This window comes from Geotrypetes seraphini, chromosome 6 (assembly GCF_902459505.1).
Source record: "Geotrypetes seraphini chromosome 6, aGeoSer1.1, whole genome shotgun sequence".
Taxonomy (NCBI): Eukaryota; Metazoa; Chordata; class Amphibia; order Gymnophiona; family Dermophiidae; genus Geotrypetes; species Geotrypetes seraphini.
In genome coordinates, this window is record NC_047089.1 from 243,290,801 (window position 1) to 243,305,817 (window position 15,017).

Consider the following 15,017-nt stretch of genomic DNA (forward strand, 5'->3'; position numbering starts at 1 on the left):
GGCGGAAAATAGTCCCTGGCGGCCAGAGCCGATCTGCGGGACTCAGATTTGGAATGTTTTGAAGACTTATGAGACTTTTCCCTGGAACTGTGCTTTTGTTTCACAAAAGCGCCCTCCTTGCCCAAATTTGGCGTCCCGGATGCTGGAATCGCATCTCCAGTGGAATCGGAGGAAAGCAGGGCCTCCCCGGAGGATAGTGTGGGATCCACACATGGTTTACGGCTCGTGGGCCGCAGCGCACGTGATACATGGCTGCGAATCCGTCAGCCATCCGCCACATTTACGGCATGAATCCATGCCATCCTGAGGTGGCCATCTGTGAAGTTTGGAGCAAAAACGAAGCTTCTAAGACCAAATAATATGCTTTTAAAAACTTTTTAAAAATCCAAGATGGCCGCTGCGTGTGCCGATTTTGCCAGAAAAACACCCATTAAAAACGTAGGAAAATGCAAAAAACAGTGATTTTAGAATTTTACATATGGGTGGGTAGGGGACCAGGACATGCAGGGAAACCACCCAAAACCCCAATTTGAGCGCCCCCTCCTCCAAATCGGCAAACTCTGTGACTCAGACACCACAGAGACATGAGCTGCAATGAAAGTCTATGGCAGCCTGCAATGCATAGTACAAACAAGGAGATCAGTACCTCAGGAGCTGATTAAACTGGATTTTTTTTTTCTTCCAGATCTTCTGACCGCCTCACCTTCCCTGCCACCTTAGATCACGACCACCAGGACCCCTCAGGGAAATTAGGGAAGACACATGGTGCGATTCCGATCCCAGCGTACCTCCACGGAACCGCGGAAGCCTGCACTCCACCCCTCTGCGGACGAACCAGGGGAGAGATGGCTCCCGATCCTGGAGACCTGATCCAATCTGCAGGCTGTCCAGAGGGCTTACTGTAGTTTAAGCTTACAGAGCACCCTCCATAAGCAGACAAAATTTTAAATGTCTGCGATCTCCCACCAAAGGATCACTCGCACAGAGTTGATCCACAGCACGTAGGCAAACTAAATAAATAAAAAATAAATAAAATCTATGAATTGAAAACAAATCACGAGCAGAAGAGACTGATTTCAACCATGCAGAGAAGCTGCAGATACAATACTGAGCATGACATGAAACTCCCGGGCAGGTAGGCTAAAGGGGAGAGATCAAGTTTTAGTAGCCCTGCAGCAGAAGCTATCAGACATACAAGAATCCTACTTGCCCAGTTAGCTATGTGAGCACCAGTGCTGAAAATTGCTGGTGTTTGTATAATTTCTGGGACTGCTTTTCTGAACCACCCCAGTACTGCCACAGCGGTCAGAGAAAATATTCAGAGGAACTGCCCAATTAATTGCTGATAAACACTGGTGTCGTAAGGGGGCGGACCACCCACTGTGCGCTGCCTTGGCAGGGGCACTGGCATCCTTCCTCTTCACCCCCTCAAATCTTCACCAGCCATAAACAGCATCTCTTCCCTGCTGCTTGCACTGGTCTCGTCTTTCCCTGTGACATCACTTCCTGTTCATGGGGACCAGTAAGTGGCATCAGAAGGATGAGGTTGGGGAGATGCTGCTCACAGCCTGTGAAATTTTGAATAGGGACATGGGGGTGCCCAGTGCAGCACTGCTAGGAGTGAGGAATGTATGATGTGGCGATGCCAGGTTCCTCCGTACTGGGCACAAACTTCCCTCACTACACCACTGCCACTGAATATCCCTTCCCAGCCTGCTCAGCATGGTTTTAACCAGGAAGAAGCCTCTCCTGCCCTGTTAAACCTTTCTGAATATTGGATCTATAGTTTATCAGAAGTGTCTCCCTCTGATTTCACTTGCCCTGCAGAATAGATAGACTATTGATTTAAGCAGAAAGGTAGACATTCTGACCTTAAGTCACTGGTTTTCTTAGCCTTATGTCCAAAAGAAGTTTTATTGCCTTATAAGTTAAAATGTGTTATTTTTTTTTTTTTTTCTCTACCAAACTCCCTGTCCAGGTTTGTACTGTCTTAAAAAGCAGCTGGCCAAATCGAAGGCAAGTTTTTTTTTCTGTTTAAAATTTTCAAGACATGATTCTCTAAGTAAAATATACAGTATTTTAAAATGAATCCTATCAGGATGCTAAAGCGGCCGAGCACAGCTGTTGAGGTTAATATGTTAATTCATTTTAATACTCTTCTAAACATGATTTCAATCTATACTCAAAACGTGTGAATCAATGAAAACTGAGAAGTGATTTGCATTTTAAGAGACTAGCACAGAGGCCTCTAACGTTTTCCAAACACTTTCTAAGCTGTTCAGTTTTAACCATCTTTTGCTCCTGTTTTCTGTTGGATCATAAGGGAATTAAGCACAGGAAAAAATGACAAGAAAACAGACTCTGTGGCCAGCGTTTCACCCTCCATTCATGGCACATGCAGATTCAAGGCCCTTTTTACAAAGCCGTAGTAGTGAGTCCCAGTGTAGGGGACGTCCGGGGAAACCTGGACGTATCCTCTTAACGGGCCTTTTCAAACCCCAGCATTTGTCAGGGTCTTGGGAAGCCCCGACGAACTCCGGCTGCATAGGGAGGGCCAAAGTCATCCGCGCATGCTCCAGACGCAACCGGAGCTTGTCGCAGAAGAGAGGAGGACTTCTGGGGGATGGAACTGGGCGGGGTCAGGGCAGAACCAGGCGGGGGTGGGACTGGAGGTGGAAAGGGGTGGGGTTGTGTGTCCTTTGTAAAATATGGTAACCCTATCCCAGAGCAGCAAAAGCAACGCAGCCCACTGGAAATGAACGGGCTGCATCGCATTTGCAGCGTGGGAACTGCTACCGCGGCTTTGCGAAAGGGGCCCTTAGCGCAGCGTTTCAGCAGAGAGCAGCAGGAAACCGCAGACATTCGTTCTGTGGAAAAAGACTTATTATAAGACAACTTGAGCTTCAGAAAGTGTTAACTGGTCTTTGAAAGTTCTTCAACACAATTTTCTTTGTTGCACTGTTTCATATGCCTTTATTTCAAAGTCTCTGCCTTATACACGGTTATGAATAAAATCCAAAAAACTATAAAATCCATTTGCACACATCCCGCTTTCCGTTCGTCATGTACTTTGGACTCTGTAGGTCCTTTCTGCTGGTCTTCATTCTGTCTCACTCCCTACTTGTTCCTTCTCAAGAATGCGTTCTCTGCTCTCACCCTCCCCGCATGCAAAACCATATTCTCACCTAACTCAAACTTACTGACTTTAATATAAAACCCTGAACGACTATATATATATATATTTTTTTTTTTTTTTTGTTCTCTCTCAGCTTTAAGACCAGAAAATTCAAGTAATTTCAAGTGATTCAGCTTATGTTTGTCTTTGAAACCGCTCATCTTCACATACCACCCTGGCCCAAGTTGCTTATAAAAGTTTCAACGGATAAGATCGGGCCACTTGTAGTAGAAAAAATAATAAAAGGGCCTGATAATCAAAGGACTTTTGCTCCTAACTCTGAAAATTACATTCCTAAATTGGTCTTTTCAAAAATTGACTAGGACCAGTGCTTATATTATACTGAAAATATCACTGTGGGGTTATAGTCAGCTCATGGAGGTAAGCAACTTCCAACCACAGGCTGAACTAACCCCAGATATCCAATGCAGGGAATATCTGGGTATATACGCATGATCCAGAAGTTAATTAGCACTGAATGGTATTCAGACTGGTGCTCACAGAAGGGAAGCAAGCTCATGCTGGAAGGTCTTCCACGGTCTGTGGCAAGTTGTATCGGGATAGGCTGAAGTAGATTTTGGAAGCAACTCCAGTAATGGGGAAGTGAAGCCGATGCCGGAAGGCCTTCTAAGGTCTGCGTCCTGTATGTGGTAAGATGGATCAGGATGGGCTGGAATAGGTTTTGATGGTACCTTGAAGAAGGCAAGGATGTATCAGGAGCTAGTATATGTGTTTTATACCACATTCATATCATCTGAGTACAGATTGTGCATATCTTGGGGGTGGGGAGACATCAAGCTCAGTATCCTGTTTCCAACAGTGGCCAACCCAGGTCACAAGTACCTGGCAAGGTCCCATGAAGTAAAAAAACAGATTTTACGCTGTTTATCCTAGGAATAAGCAGTGGATATCCCCAAGCCATCTCAATAATGGCCTATGGACGTCTCTTTTAGGAAATTATCCAAACTTTTTTAAAGCCCTGCTATGCTAACCGATTTCACCTCATTTTCCAGTAACGAATCCTAGAGTTTAATTACGCGTTGAGTAAACAAATATTTTCTCCAGTTTGTTTTAAATCTACAGTCAGTTAGAGTTGCTTAGCAGTGCAGGAATTGCTCTTGGGAGTTCAGGTGCTTGACTCAGTCCACTGAGACGTATCTGTGCCAAGAAATAGTCTGCAACCATGATGAAATGCATTTGAGGAGGGAGTCAGGAAACCCAGTTCCAATCAGTGGTTCCACTGCACATTTACAAGCAAATTTTTATTTCTCTGCTGTAATGGACATGGCAGTGTCCTGTTCAAAATTGATAGAGGCACTCAAACTATAGCTATATGATGCAAGTTTCTACATTACAAGTCACTGCCCAGGAAAAAGATCTAGGTTAGAGAATGACATGTGGACAAATTTTTCCCCATCCCCACGGGAACTCGTTTTCCTGTCCCTGTCCCATTCCTGCAAGCTCCGTCCTCATCTGCACAAGTCTCAAACACTTTAAAATCCCAAGTAGCAACATTCTAGGGCTCAGATTGTGATGTCATAATGCCTCATTCCACCAATGCCTAAGCTCCGTCCTCATCTGCACAAGCCTCAAACACTTTAAAATCATAAGTAGCAACATTCCAGAGCTCAGATTGTGATGTCATAATGCCTCATTCCACCAATGCCTAAGCTCCGTCCTCATCTGCACAAGCCTCAAACACTAAAATCGTAAGTGTTCGAGGTTTGTGCGGTTAAGGCAGAGCTTACAGGAATGGGGCAGAGACAGGGAGAGAACTCACGGGGACAGGACGAACGAAAGGAAGTTCTTCTTCACCCAGAGAGTGGTAGAAAACTGGAACGCTCTTCCAGAGTCTGTTATAGGGGAAAACACCCTCCAGGGATTCAAGACAAAGTTAGACAAGTTCCTGCTGAACCAGAACGTACGCAGGTAGGGCTAGTCTCAGTTAGGGCGCTGGTCTTTGACCAGAGGGCCGCCACATGAGTGGACCCCTGGGCACGATGGACCACTGATCTGACCCAGCAGAGGCAATTCTTATGTTCTTATAGGCCAAATTTGTCCCCATTTTGTTCTCTAATCTAAGTGTCATAGTTGAGGAAACCCTTGCACAGTGTGTACTGGCAGCCATGAAAGTGAGGAAAGGAATGGATAACAAAAGATGAGAATGTTATAATGCTCTTGTATCGCTCCATGGTGCGACTGCACCTCAATTATCGTGTGCAGTTCTGGTTACCGCATCTCAGAAAAGATATAGTGGACTTAGAAAAAGTACAGAGACGAACAACCAAAATGATAAAGGGATGGAATGATTTCCCTATGAGGAAAGGCTAAAGTGGCTAGGAGAAGAGACGGCTCAGGGGAGATATGATAGAAGTCTATAAAATACTGAGTGGAGTGGAACGGGTAGATGTGAATCATAAGAATAGCCTTACTGGGTCAGACCAATGTTCCATCAAGCCCAATAGCCCGTTCTCACGGTGGCCAATCCAGGTCACTAGTACCTGGCCAAAACACAAATAGCAGCAACATCCCATTCAGAATCCCAAAGAACAGCAAGATTCCAGAATCCCAAAGAGCAACGAGATTCTAGAACTCCAAAGAGTAGCAACATTCTATACAGAATCTAAAGAATAGCAAGATTCCATGCTACTGATCCAGCGCAAGCAGAGGCTTCCCCCCATGTCTTTCTCAATAACAGACTATGGACTTTTCCTCTGGGAACTTGTCCAAACCTTTCTTAAAACCAGCTACGCTATCCGCTCTTACCACAACCTCTGGCAATGCCTTCCAGAGCTTAACTCTTCTCTGAGTGAAAAAATATTTCCTCCTATTGGTTTTAAAAGTATTTCCCTGTAACTTCATCGAGTGACCCCCTAGTCTTTGTAATTTTTGGCTTGTTTTACTCTTTCCTAAAATACTAGGACTAGAGGGCATGTGATGAAGCTACTAAGTAGTAGATTTAAAACAAACCGGAGAAAATATTTCTTCGCTCAACATGTAATTAAACTCTGGAATTCGTTGTTGGAGAACGTGGTGAAATCAGTTAGCTTAACGGGGTTTAAGAAAAGGTTTGGATATTTCCTAAAAGAGAAGTCCATAAGCCATTATTAAGATTTTGCATATTTCCATTTGGGCCAGTTAGAAAGAACATTAGTACACTCTTGAAGGATTTTACACAGTATTTTTTTTTTTTTTTTTTACATGTGGAAAGAGCTTTTATTAAATTACCCAGCTACAACATGACAAGGAGGTATGTGCTATTACATGACTCGCATGTAGGCATATTCTGGGGTAGAATCTGGAAGGAGCACATTGATTTATATAATGTATACTTGAACATAGACCTGCCACCGAGCAGGCGCAAATGTCTATGCCTCCAATCTAAGGTTACCAGGCGTCCGGGAAAATCAGGACTCTTTTTAGAGGACTGTCTGGGCTCCCAGACAGACTTTCCAAACCCCGGCATTTGTCTGGGTTTTGGAAAGCCCCGACCAGCTCCGGCCGCATCTGGAGGGCCTCCGAGCCTGCTTAGGATGACGTCACACACATTCGCGCATGCTCCAGGCCTTCCAGACGCGGCCGGAGCGTGTTCGGAAGAAGAAGGGAGGCTATGTGGGGACGGCGCTGGAGGCAGAATGGGACAGGGGTCAAGTGTCTGGGGTTTCCAGGAGAAAAATATGGCAACCCTACTCCAATAGCATTTTTTGTCTAAAGTAGGCTAACATTAGACACCTGCTTGGCCATAACATGTCAGTGATCTGATATAAATTTACCCAAGTGGATCTGGTCCGTTTGATGGTCCATAGTCTGCTACAGAGACAGACGTAGGAGATGCCACTGCTTGCCCTGGGATCGGTAGCGTGGAATGTTGACACTGTTTAGGATTCCGGAATCTTACTACTTTTGGGGATTCTGCCAGGTTTTTGTGACCTGGGATTGGCCATTGTTGCAAACAGGATACTGGGCTAGATGGACCACTGGCCTGATTCAGTATTCTTGCTATTCTTTAGGTTTGCTACTCCTTGGGTTTTGGCCAGGTGCTAGTGAGCTGGATTGGCCACCGTGAGAACAAGTTAACTGGGCTTGATGGCCACTGGCTTGGTCTCCTATTTGGTGCTGAGCAAGAAGACTACAATGGCTGGGGTGGCAATATCATTCTGACAGTGACACTCAAGACAAGCAAGCACAAGCTATCCTTCTGAATCAGTCTGCAAGCATATGAGTATAAGCCCAAAATGGAAGGGTGCCCTGGAAACGTTTGTCTGGCAACGAGCCCCATGACTCGTGCCTGGCTGGGGACGGACACTAGAAGTGTCACCGTCTACAGGAAGTTGTAAGCTTTGTATTTTCAAAGGGAGGAGATGGAAAGAAAGCACCAGAGGCTGCACGGAAGATTATAGTGCCATCCCAGGTCCTTCCCATTAAATTAATTAAACCTGGATTAGCCTGGGGCAGAGAATAAGCTCAGGGAAGAGCAGAGAAAACATCCCACCCCTTGAAGATAAAGCCATAATAGCCATACTGGGTCAGACCAATGGTCCACCTAGCCCAGGGGTAGGCAATTCCGGTGCTCGAGAGCCGGAGCCAGGTCAGGTTTTCAGGATCTCCGCCATGAATATGTACGAGATGGATTTGCGTGCACTGCCTCCTTGAGATGCAAATCTATCTCGTGCATATTTCTTGTGGATATCCTGAAAACCTGACCTGGCTCCGGCTCTCGAGGACCGGAATTGCCTACCCCTGACCTAGCCCAATATCCTGTTTCCACAGTAGCCAATCCAGGTCACAAGTACCTGACAAAAAACCCAAATAGTAACAACATTCCATGCAGAATCTCAAATAGCAAGATTCCAGAATCCTAAACAGTAGCAACATTCCATGCTACCGATCCCAGGGCAAGCAGTGGCTTCCCTCATGTCTGTCTCAATAGCAGACTGTGGACTTTTCCTCCAGGAACTTGTCCAAACTTTTTTTTAAAACCCAGTTCCATTCCCCTTACTGAGGGCTGAGCACTGGCTAACCCATGGCTATAAGCCTTCTGAGATATGGATCTTCTGCACTTGGATATTTCTGTGTTTCTTGCTCATTCTGGCTGATTTTAGCTTTCTTTTTCTAAAAAGTTCTTCCTTCCCGGAGTCTTTGCCAAGCTACAGAATTAGGACTCAAGTTCAGATTTTTGTATGCATTGAAAAAAATGCACAGTGCTAAACCATTATAGCTACACCAAGGGCTCCTTTTACCAAACTGCGGGCCAGTAAGGTCAATGCTCGTTCAACTCCTAAGAGCATCAGAGCATTTACCTCGCTGGCCCACTATAAGAAGCTCTTCCGCGGTTTAGTAAAACCCAGCGGAAGTGTGTAGCAAATTTTAGGGGAAGTTAACAAGTAGTGTTAGGGCCTTAAGTCAGGTTATTGACCCTGAATGTGACTTAAGCGGCCCTAACGCTGTTTGACATAAAATACCGCGGATTAGGCAATAAAGAGATGAAAAACATGCAAATATATGTTTTACATCTCATTACTAAGCAAATAACCTACTGCGATGCACAAGTCATATTAGGGTCCACAAAGCATGGTAAAATAGCATCAGCTTGTTGCTGGAATTATACAGTATCACCACGTGTGAGTATTGGGTCACAAAGCTACATTTCAATGCTTCAGTGCTCCTGGGTCCCCTGACACAAGCCCACCCTTTCCCCTCAAGTTCAACTCCCTCCCCCCACTCCTATGGAAATATGATCTCTAGAGATAGCGAGGTGAGATGATCACTAGGGGGCGCCATTTTGGATGTGGTGCCGGACTGGGCAGGAGTGACTTGGTCCACTAATAGCAGGATAGCCCTTTGAAGGGACAAGGGCTCCCTGTGAGGGGATGGGTGGAGCATATATCATTGGGGGTGGGGGATGAAGCCCAGAGAGGTACCCTTCTCCGGCACCCCGGGAGCATTGAGATGCAGTCTTGTGGCCCAATATTCCCAGGCACATAGAATAAAGCTGCTTGTGAGATGGCTCAGGGACAAATTTTTCCCCATCCCCGCAGGAACTCAGTTTTCCCATTCTGTCCCCATGAGTTTTGTCACTGTCCCTGTCCCTGTCCCATTCCTGTAAGCTCTGTCTTAACCGCACAAGCCTTGAACACATGATTTTAAAGTGTTTGAGGCTTGTGCATTTGAGGACGGAGCTTAGGCATTGGTGGAATGAGGCATTATGACATCACAAGCTGAGCTCTAGAATGTTGCTACTTAGGATTTTAAAGTGTTTGAGGCTTGTGCGGATGAGGACGGAGCTTAGGCATTGGTGGAATGAGGCATTATGACATCACAAGCTGAGCTCTAGAATGTTGCTACTTAGGATTTTAAAGTGTTTGAGGCTTGTGCATTTGAGGACGGAGCTTGCAGGAATGGGGCAGGGACAGGAAAATAATTTGCGGGTACGGGACAGGAAAATGAGTTCCCGTGGGGACAGGGAAAAATTTGTCCCTATGTCATTCTCTAGAGAGATCCCACAGGTCGCTAAAATCAAGATACGGTACAAGGTGAACTTTTACTGCACCTTGATGAATTCCCCCGCGTAAAAATATATTTTCTTTACCAGAAGACAGCAATTGTGTAGAAAAGCAATAATCTCCCACCAGACCAAAGCTGCACTCATCAGTTTGAACTTAGCGCTTTGCACTCAATATTCTCAGATGTCCCCTATTTATACTGTAATTTTCTTTTAAAAAGAAACTGAACTATGATTTCTGATCATAAATCTCCAAGTGGACATGGATGTGTGTGGCATGATATGAGAATGGTATTCATAGAATACAATTATATATTTGTATCTCTAGCGGCTTTGTAAAACATAGTATTACTTTTTTTTTTTTTTTTTTAAGATGCCGTAAAATCATCGGCCGTATCGGCCCACTTTTCCTGATAATTTTATGTACAGGATTTATCAAAAATATGGTATTTACATATGCTTCTTAATTTCTTTTAAATCTTGCATCATTTTATCTTAATGTACGAAAATACCAATTCCCAGGAGATATCATCTCTTTCTCTTCTAGGGAAGCACTACAGCGGGGGTTAATATGTCTCAAATAGGCTACATCAAACAGCATTTGCCTTTGTCAAATTCTTGAGGAAATCTTTAAGACAAATAGGTTGAGGGGGGGATACCTGGAACGGAAAAGATAAATTCAGGAAACAGTGTAATCTTTCTAGTTTAGGGAACATGAAATAAACAGTCACAAGTGTGTTTTTTAAACACAAACCTACTGCCCTGTGATTCTGCAACCAGCTTGGTGTATGTGTGTGAATATCGCTTCCGTTCACAGGAGCTCAAGTAGTTTCGACGTTTGCGCGTTCCAGGCGGTCCCTGAAGCCAAAGGGCTCTGGCGTGACCTAGGCTGAACTTTGAGAGGATCGGTCATCGTGGGGGCTGCCATCTGAGTTCTCGGTTTCCCCTTCGGAGATTGCTTGCATGGGTGTATTGTACAGACGGCAGCGGACGCTGTAACGGCTGCTGCTGGCAGCTGGCGGAATCCGGGAGCGTCCAACCCGGGAAGAAGCCGACATGGAGATGCTCTTGGTAGAGAATCCCTCTATGCCAGCTCTAGGGGAACAGGGGAAGAGGGGAGATAAAGCGTCAGTAAGCGCCGATGCCTGGCTGGTCTCGGTAGAGCTCGGAGAGGAATCGCCAAGTAGCTCTCCGGGAGATTTAGCCATAACAGGACTCTTGAGTATCTCAGTGGCTGACATTCGATAACTAGAATCCGTTCGACTGCCTTTCTTCAAAAGTAGCAGCTTGAACTCTTCATTCGATGTGTTGGACTTTTTGGCATTTCGGTATATAAGACCAGGAGATTTCTGAATGCTCACTGGAGTTCCTGGACTGCTACCTGGCAAAGCTCTTAATCTGGCCTTTGCAGCTGTGTCGCCGGACTCTTTTCTTCCAAGGATTTTTCTTTTAGATCTGTAAGAAAAATGAATCCTTAATGAATAAACAATGAACAGTAAAGAAATTCCAACTGACTGCGCATTTGTCCCTCCTCTCTGTTCCCTTCTCCTCTACCGCCAGCTCCCGTCTCCGTCCCTTCTACCCTGCTGCGCTGCCTGCTCGGAACAACCTGCCTGGCTCGCTACCTCAGGCTCCACCTCTGGCGGCGTTCAAATCCAGACTGAAAGTCCACTCATTTGAAGCTGCGTTTTTAAACGCTGACCCAACCATTCCTTTAATGGTCCCCTACCACCTGCAGTCCCCTCTGTGTGTCTGTCATAACTAGATTGTAAGCTCTTCTGAGCAGGGACCGTCTCTCGCATGTACAATGCACAGCGCTTCGTGCGCCTGGTAGCGCTATAGAAATGTAAAACCAAAGCTGGTGTAAGGGTAGTGGGTGGCCCAGGGTCGGTGGTGCCAGTCAGGTTTTCAGGATATCTACAAAGAATATACAAGATAGATCTGCATATGCGATTCCCTCTTGGCATGCAAATCTCTCTCACGCATATTCGTTGTGGATAATAATAATAATTTTATTCTTATATACCGCCAAAGCCATGGTAGTTCGAGGCGGTTTACAACAAGAAGAGCTGGACAATTAGTGAAAATAATTACAATGACGTCGTCGAGTACAAGTGGAGAAGGGCGGATACAAGTTGAGTGGGAGTACGTCAGAGTGAGACACAGAGTAGAGGCATCGAGTACATATAGGAAGCGTACAAGGTAAGGCATTAAGAGTTCTTGGTTACGACTTGGTTGAACAGGTTTGTTTTAACGAGTTTTCTAAAGTTAAGATAGGATGAGGCGTGCTTAATAATGTTACCCAGCCAACCGTTCTGTTGGGCAGCCTGGAAAGCAAGAGTTCTGCCCAGATATCTCTTGAATCGGTGATGGGATAATCGCGCGCCAGACGCCAGTGCGCCAACAGTCCAGCGCCGACAATTCGGCGCAAGACAGAAGCGCGCGGGGGGAAAAGTAATTTTTAAAGAGCTCCGACTAGGGGTTTGGGGTGGAAACCCCCCCACTTTATTGGTTAGTGTTTGCGCTGCTGTTGCGGGGGAGGGGGGGTGAAACCCCCCACATTATAGTGAAAACGGAACTTTTCCCGAAAAAAATCAGAAAAAGTTCTGTTTTCGCTATAATGGAGGTTTCCAACCCCCCGAACCTCCCTCCAACAGCAGCGCGAACAATAACCAATAAAGTGGGGGGGGGGGGGGTTGCCACCCCAAACCCCCCGTCGGACCTCTTTAAAAATTACTTATTCCCCCACGCACTTCTGTCTTGCGCCAAACTGTCGGCGCTGGATTGCCAGCGCGCTGGCGTCTTGCGTGCCACTGTCTATGAACCCTTGAATCGGCAGGCCTTTAATGTTGGGTGGCTAAACACGTGTACCCTCCGAGTAGGCCTGGTGGAACAGTCCAAGTTGAAGTGGGAAACCAGATATATGGGGGCCTAACCTTCTCTAATATGTATTACATGCTCAGCCAGCTCATTTACTATAACAGATAAAATATAACACTTTAATATCTTCAGTTAGATGGGCTTGGAAACCAGAGTAGAAATGGTACAATCTAAAATCCAAGCGATCCTGGGGATTGTATTGACTACTGAAGAATGGAAACAGATAGCTGGGGGAAGTACAGAAAGCTTCAATTTGGGGTTTGGGTGCAGGAAAACACATATAAAGTGCTTACTCCGTGGTATTATACTTCCCATAGATTGCACAACTCTTTGGTCTCCAATAGATGCTGGCGCTATGAGGAGGATGAGGGGATATTTCTTCACATCTGGTGGTATGTGTACCCTTACAAACTTTTTGGATAGGAGGGTTTAGAAGGATATCTCATGTTTTGGACGTGAAGAATAAGAGGGGTAGTTATCCCCAACAGGTCCTGTCGGCCATTACCTACTAAAATGTACATATTACATTTTCGCTCAGCAAATTGTATTTCTATATTATTGCCTCCTGAGGTCTCTGAGCTCTGTATTTCCTCTGAATATCTACTTATTGTATTTCGCTGAATGTCCAGCACTCTTGATTGTAAACCGCCTAGAAGTCGCAAGATTGTGGCGGTATAGAAGAATAAAGTTATTATTATTATTAGTGGCTCTCTGTGTCATTGCAACCCTCGGGATCCTATTTGTGGGACTGGAAAGCAAGACTAAACACTAGGATGGAGATGGAATGTTTCACAGCTAGGCGATAGGGATTACAGGAGACATTTAAGAGATGGGAAAAGAGCAGGAAAGATTCAGAAGAAATTTATTCTTGTAGAGGACACATGACATGTACAGAAAAAGAAGAGATGAAAGTGAGGCGTGGGATAGAACACTTCAACCTCGGGACAAGCAATCTTTAAATTCATAAATTCAAAATAAATACAGAAACACATGAATAAAACCACATGTATAAGAGTTCTATGACCGTAATGTCCTTATATTGAAAAGATCCAGCCGATGACCCGACACGGCCTGTGTTTTGGCCCCCGAGTGGAGGCCTGCCTCAGGGGTGTGTCTATAGGTCCAGTGCTGGGAATACAAACTTTAAAATCTTTAAAAAGACTGTTAGCGTATACGAGGCTCGTAGGAAAGCCCAAGGACGAAAATCAATCAACAGGGTACTTGTATTCGCAGCACTGTAGTGACACCTAGTGGACCTATAGACAATGGTCCATCAAGCCCAGTAACCCGTCCTCATGGTGGCCAATTCAGATTACTAGTACGTGGCCAAAACCCAAGGAGTAGCCACATTTCATGCTACCGATCCAGGGCAAACAGTGGCTTCCCCTGTGTCTTTCTCAATAACAGACTATGGACTTTTCCTCCAGAAACTACGCAGAGCTGTCAACAAAAATGGCTGCCGTGTGTTCCTGCTGTAGTCTTGTGCATGGGGCAGGAGCATAGGAAGATCGCTCCTGCCCCACTTCACCGCTAGACTACCAGGTAAGGTGTGGAGAGGTCCAGGAGGCAGGAGGGTGGCGGGGGGTGGATCAGAGTAAGCCCTAAAAGTTATTCGTGATTTTTCCATATTTGCGAGCTGGCTCTGCCCCTAACACCTGTGAATAAGGAGGGATAAGTGTATATATAGAAAAAAAGACAATTTAACCACAAATGTACTTTATAATAAGTGTGACAACTGGGCAGACTGGATGGGCCATTCGGGTCTTTATCTGCTGTCACTTACTATATTCCTGCCCCAAAAAATTTGCTTCAGGGTGAGTGCCCACTCCTGTCTAATTCTCCCCTTTTGCCTCAGTGCGGGTAAAATGTTTGCAACTTATTCATAAAAAGCAGCTTCTCTCTCTCACCTCCTTCCCCCCTATCCCACAATTGCCCGTTTATTTCTGTACCTCCTTCCTCCCATCCAGTCAGACAGAGGAGAGGTGGTTACCTGTATCTGCCACCTCTGCCAGCTGATATCATTCTAAGGGTCTGAGCCAGTGCTGACAGGTCTTGTAACACCAAAAGGCACAATTTACACGCTTGTTCCTTGTGATGTTTTAAATTGTCCCTGATTTTGAAAAAAACACCATGCTCATTTCGTCATAAGGCAGTCGCTGCTGTGCCAAATCTATTAATTGCTCAAACTACTATTAATTATTTCTATAGCGCTACCAGATGTACGCAGCACTGCACAGAGTCACAAAGAAGACAAAAACAGTCCTTGCTCTAAAGAGCTTACAATCTAAACAGACAAGACAGACAAACAGGATGTCATGGATACAGTTAAGGGGAAGGGTTAATCAGCTGGCTGGGTTGGAGGGCAGAGGGGAGTACAGGACAGTCGAGCCATTGTGACATCACTGATGAGGTTGGCTCTTATTGGTGGAATGTGGCATTATGACATCACAGTCTCAGATC

The 15,017-nt window shown here is 45.4% G+C and overlaps 1 protein-coding gene across 1 annotated transcript in view; it reads right to left on the reverse strand.

Annotated features, from left to right (window-relative positions):
• Positions 1–9,955: 9,955 nt before the first annotated feature.
• Positions 9,956–15,017, reverse strand: part of NHS (NHS actin remodeling regulator) — a 384,170-nt gene continuing 379,108 nt past the window's right edge. The window contains exon 9 of the mRNA XM_033948686.1: positions 9,956–11,132. Coding sequence (XP_033804577.1) covers positions 10,562–11,132 — 571 coding nt within the window. The 3' untranslated portion in view covers positions 9,956–10,561. The remainder of the gene's footprint in view (positions 11,133–15,017) is intronic.